Below are 5606 nucleotides of genomic sequence, written 5' to 3' on the forward strand. Positions count from 1 at the left end.
CTGTTTAAAGTGCGCAAGGCGGGTTAAAATTTTGGGGTCTGATCAAGATAGGCTTAAAATATACTTCAAAACTTAATAAGATTTTATAGCATTTTAATTATTTTTATAAAATTTTATAATATATCTTATTTAATCTTGTAAGAATTAATATAAAATAAAAAATTTATGTAATATTTTAAGGCAGGACGAGATCATGTAATTTTTCTTTTCTCAGAAGATGTTAAAGGTGAAGGGTAAAAATCAAGTCAGGCTGAACAACAATACCTGCCCCATTGGGAATGGCAACATAGTTGATAATATACAACAAAGAAAATGGTTGTTAGCATTAAGCAATTAGCAATGATTATCCTTTTCCAGGACCCTTAATATTCTGTATCTTACAGCAAAATCCTGGTAGCTTATAAAAAAATAGCTCACAAGTTTTTCCACAGTACGACATATCTTTCCTCAAAAGATTATGAAACAAATTTTAGACCACATCAAGAATTGACCCTCAAAAAGTATGTATATGCATAATGGCCTCAGCTTTCTTTGCCAGACTAAACTATAATAAATAGATTCTTTTTATACAAAGGAGAGCACATTAAGCTTGAGAAACTATGAGGGCATCCTTCCAGGAACTAATTACTTAAACCTCATGACTAAATGATGATATTTGGAAACAACCAAAAAACCAAATATAAAACATCCCTATTGACTTTGGGTATTCAAAATAAATCATGTTGAACTGCATCATATCCCTAACCTCTTTATACCACATTCTGAACAGAACTTGGATGTTTCCCTCAGGTAAGGTGCCCCACATTCATCGCAGTATTTCGCTGGATTTGTAGGCTGAAAGGTAAGCATTTCACGTGAGGTCAGTATATATAATGATTTTTTTTATCAACAAATGCATAAACATTCCTTTATTATGCTTTTGCAATGACATTAAAGCATGTAAATTATAAAACACAAACAACAAAGTGCAAGCATGCAAACTAAAGATTGGAAAAAGGCCAATAGAGTCCCTCACCATAACATGTAAGCGTGCACCAACATGACCTCCTGTTAAGGGTTGTAAGCAAGCTATGTGTTGAGACATGGTTGGTGACTGGTGAGCATGACTAATTTCAGGTAAGTGGGATGGTGGCCCACATTGATGAGTCTGGGGAAAATGAGCTCCATGTTGGTTTGGGTGAACTGGTTGATGATGGTTCTGGTGAATAGGATGAAATTGGGGCTGATGTGACATTGTTGGTATATGATGCTTGGAAGGAGTCTGCTGCTGAGTCTGCAATAATTGAAACAGTTTAGCCAAAAAACAATATCAACTACAACTTGTGGCACTATATACTGTTTAAAATAGCTGACCCAAGTCATTTGGAATGTTTTCATAGGAGGTAAGACATTTGGAATTTACTTGCAACGCACTTAACACTCCTTTTCAAATGTTAGAGGCCACGGAAAATATCCAGAATTCATAATCCAAACAAATTCTTCATTAAACTGTTCTATAAATGTCTAATATAAGTTCAACTTACTACAAACAATTTTCATTTTGATCTTCGAATACCATAGAACATGAGATGCCTAAATTAACTTGCAGACACTGTTGTTTCCAGATGCTAGAACTCATAAACTGATTATCATATTTAATTACTTAAAACTTGAAATTCTTCACCGAACTGAATGCCTAAATTCAAAGAAAAAAAAAAGGTCCACGAACAAAAGACTAACTAGAAAATTCTTCTCCTCAAATTTTTTCCTTTTAAAACTTCTAGGATTTGTAAGAGGCTCCAATCATGAAAATTCTCCTGCTGAAGAATATATGAAATTGAACATAAGAGGAGAAAGGACCTGTCTGGGCTTTTTATCCTTCTCGTCCAAATTTTATATGGAATAACCTCCTTCGTTTAGCTAAGCAAGTAGAATAGAAAGAGCTTATCCATTTTCAGAAACAAGAAAAGGAAAGTAAGTGTATATATAATTTCTTATCTATTTACTTCTAAACTCCAAGATTTCTATTTTTAGAAACACAAACAAACACATTCTCTTCTCCATGCTAAATTTAATGCAGTTATATGGAAACTCCTGTCCAAACAACGCTTATCAGCAAAGAGCTTACTTCATTGACGGTGTGAAACCCTTGTGCATTAGACAAAGGAGAACTGTCAGTGCCAGAGAATGCCTGCAAAAATATAAATGATTACAACATCATATATTTCATGGGCAAACAAATAGATATTTTACTTACAATGAGAGAGAGAGAGAGAGAGAGAGAGAATCCTTAACATTACCTTTAAATCCTTAAACAGATAAATGCACCTTTATAGTATGTATTAAGTGATTTTATGCCATATTTCCATAGCTTGGACCTAACTCATAAATTCTAAAGAGTTTTAAGGAATATTGGAAATTAGATTTCCAGAAATATCCAGTGGACCTTATTGTTCAAAGATTAAGAATCAAGTTGGAAAAGAAGGTACAAAGCTTACAGGCAAAGCAGGGATGTTAGATACTGTGTTTGATGTGACACGCCTATACTTGTGCCTTGGAGAATAAAACTTGTAGTCTTGAGCAGAGATAGCAACCTCATTCCGACCTGTTAGCCGTTTAAACCTTGAGCAAATAAAGACATAGTCAAAGGGAGTCAGAACATTGGAAAAAAGCCACTCAAAATCCTCAAAGTCCAAATGTCCAACCTGTCAGCTGTTAAGGAAGTCTCTAATGCATGGAAAAGAGAAAAAGTTATCCATGCACTAACCCATATTATGAGAATCCAGCTAGTAAATGGAAACTTAGATACAACCAAGTGAGTCATGTCATGAGAATCCAGCTAACTTTTGAATTTTGATTAGCGGAAAGCAATAAGTTGATTCTTATGCAACTCATCGAAGGAGCATATGCAGATCTCCTTAGGGAGGATCAATTAGTCAAATAAATAAGAAATAGCAGACACATGCACTGACAAACTAGTAAAATAAATGGAGTGATGCTGATAAAGACCAAGACAGAAATCAGATGCAAAGAAAACAAATCCATAGGAAGAACTTACCACTCAGAATCCTCAACAGGCACATTATTTGGTCTCTCGACAATATCCAAACCATTGACAACTACAAAACGAACTCTCTTTTCTTCTTGTATAACTAGTTCTGGAAACCTTGTCCTTGTTTCGTTAGAAGTTGCAAGTTCTCTTCTTTTATACATATAAGAACCTAATATGAATTAAAGGGCCAGATTATTTTTTCAAGAAATGCAACAAGATATTATCCTCATAAAATGGCGCAAAAGAACATGCTACCTTTTTTAGGGAATCTTTTAGCCAACCTTCTGTACAATCCACCAGCAGCTTCAAGCGCTACCCCAATGGTCTTATCACGAATGCCATTCAAGGAAGCAATCCTCAAGTTTACATCTTTAACTAAAGTTTCATACAAATTGGCAACATACATTAAGGGCAAAGCAAACCTAGGATCGCCTTCATATTGTATATCTCCTGTCTTTCTCTTATTCAGTTTCTCTTGTCCTGACTGAGCATTATATTCCACAGGTGACTCGTTATCAACCACTTCAATCACATGGTCATTAATAAAGTTATCCAATATGATTTGCAAAAATCTGGCCCTTGCTGATTCAATAGGTGAAACATCTGTGATTTAAAAAAAGTCCAATTTTGGAAAAAAAAATAGTCAATCTCTATTCACAGAATTTAAAACCAATTTCAAAGTCTAAAACAGTTTGCTTTTTATTTTTAATACTGACTTTTTTCGTAAGAAAAAAAAAAGAGCAAAACTAGCATACGGATTCGAAAAGCCAAAAATACTCTTAAAGAATTACAATATGAAAACTTATTTTCAAGAGAAAAATTCAGAGAATTGTTTTTATAAAGAACAAAATAATTATGTTAAAATTAGTACTGCATTTTAGTCGATTGCATTCTATTTAAAGCAAAATTTTCAGGAAGCAGAAAAAAATAAATTAAAAGTGGAACAGTATCAAGAAATACCTAGATAAATAAAAGCAGCAACTGAAGCCTAAAGAATTAAATCAAAATTTGTCTATACCTTCAATTGTCAAAATACTGAAAGCTCCTCTGGAAGAATCAGCATTGTCTAAGCTAGACCGATCTTCTTCCTCCGCTCCAACGCCATGAATTGGCAAAGAATTTCTATAAGATTCATGCAAACACTCCTGGTACCAAATTTAAAAAAAAAAAAGATCATTAAATTTTTTTTTAATAAAAAAGGGAAAAAAAGAAGAAGAAGAAATGATAGTATACAGACAACAGTAGTGGAATCGGGATGGGCGTGATCGTGGTGATCCAAAGCATCAGTGGCATCAACGGCGTCGATTTCAGAAGGTCGAGAATCAACGGTGTTGAGGTCGTGAAGAGAGGTGGGGATGAAGGAATTACTATAGTGCTGGACTGGAAGTCTACTCCCCATCCTTTTATTTTTAATTCAACACTTTCTTCTTTCGCTTCGTTGTTTTAGGCTGCCAAAAGCAAAGACAGAGAAACACTATTAGAGAAAAAGCCATGATGGTATCAACTAGCAAGCTTTAGGGTTTTCTTCTTTTCTCTGGTTGGATTGCGGGAAAGGAGAGGAGGAAGGGCCAAAGGTTTTTTATTTTTTTAACGGCTATTTACAGAAGAAAAAGGGAAGAACAAAAAAATCCAAGCCTGAAACCACACCTGAAACCCAAGCCTCGGTCTTTTCTCTCCACACCTCTTCCCAAACCACTAGGGTTTTACTCTTTTTTTCCTTTTTTTTTTATTTATTTATCTCCTTTTCATAAGCTACTTTGTTTATTTTGCTCTCGGCGCCGCTGTTGTCCTTATTTTCTTATTTTCCATCAATTTTTAAAATTTATTTATTTTTTAAAAAAGTATGGTTTTATTGATACTCTATAACGCATATAAATAAATAATTAGATTGATATCACTAATCAATTAATTAAAAATTATTAAAAGTTTTTTATAAAAAATATATATTTTTAAAAGTATTTATATCTTTTGTAATTTGATAAACTTTAAAAATATATATACATAATAAAAATGAAAATAACAAAAACTGAATCTAAATTATCATGACTTTTACTAATTTAATCTTACTATTTCAATTCAAGTCATATTTAGCTATCAAATTGCTTATAAAATTGTTACGTTAATATTTTCATCTATATAATAGGTATGTCATAATATAGTATATATAAATGTTACTGGAGGTAATTTACATTTTAGTGCCGAGAGTCCCAAGTTGTTCAAGGTTGAGATTAGAATAGCATTCTTTTGGTGCATGAGTTGTAACAATTCAATTTTTAGTAGTGTCGAAAATGACTGTTGTAAAATTTTATTTTCGATGATTGAGTCTGTAAATATTTTTATTTAATATTTGTAATGTTAGCATAAAAGTTAATTAAAATTTAGTCCCTTGATTTTGATGAATGAATAATTAATTAAGTTATAAGGGCTAAATCGTAAAAATTGAAAAAGTTCAATTGTTAATGATTTTTAAATTGCTAAAGGACCAAATGAGCAATTGGACCTTTTATTTATATTTGATAGTGGAAAGTGGTAGAAGAATCCACTATATAATGTTAATGGCTTGATTAGTTAAGTT

The 5606-nt window shown here is 32.6% G+C and overlaps 1 protein-coding gene across 2 annotated transcripts; it reads right to left on the reverse strand.

Annotated features, from left to right (window-relative positions):
• Nucleotides 1–420: 420 nt before the first annotated feature.
• Nucleotides 421–4817, reverse strand: LOC108477233 (uncharacterized protein At2g02148). Of its 2 annotated transcripts, XM_017779724.2 has the most exons (9): nucleotides 4679–4817; nucleotides 4269–4479; nucleotides 4050–4176; nucleotides 3287–3634; nucleotides 3038–3200; nucleotides 2478–2601; nucleotides 2108–2170; nucleotides 1016–1273; nucleotides 421–834 (listed from the first exon to the last, which is right to left on the reverse strand). In XM_017779724.2, exons 2-9 carry the CDS (start codon nucleotides 4428–4430, stop codon nucleotides 733–735), a joined length of 1347 nt encoding a protein of 448 aa, XP_017635213.1. In that variant the 5' UTR covers nucleotides 4431–4479; nucleotides 4679–4817; the 3' UTR covers nucleotides 421–732. The 2 variants fall into 2 exon arrangements, with proteins under 2 accessions (XP_017635213.1, XP_017635214.1); XM_017779725.2 differs by lacking the exon at nucleotides 4679–4817 and having other exon boundaries at nucleotides 4265–4668.
• Nucleotides 4818–5606: the final 789 nt, after the last annotated feature.

Source organism: Gossypium arboreum, chromosome 1 (assembly GCF_025698485.1).
Source record: "Gossypium arboreum isolate Shixiya-1 chromosome 1, ASM2569848v2, whole genome shotgun sequence".
Classification (NCBI taxonomy): Eukaryota; Viridiplantae; Streptophyta; class Magnoliopsida; order Malvales; family Malvaceae; genus Gossypium; species Gossypium arboreum.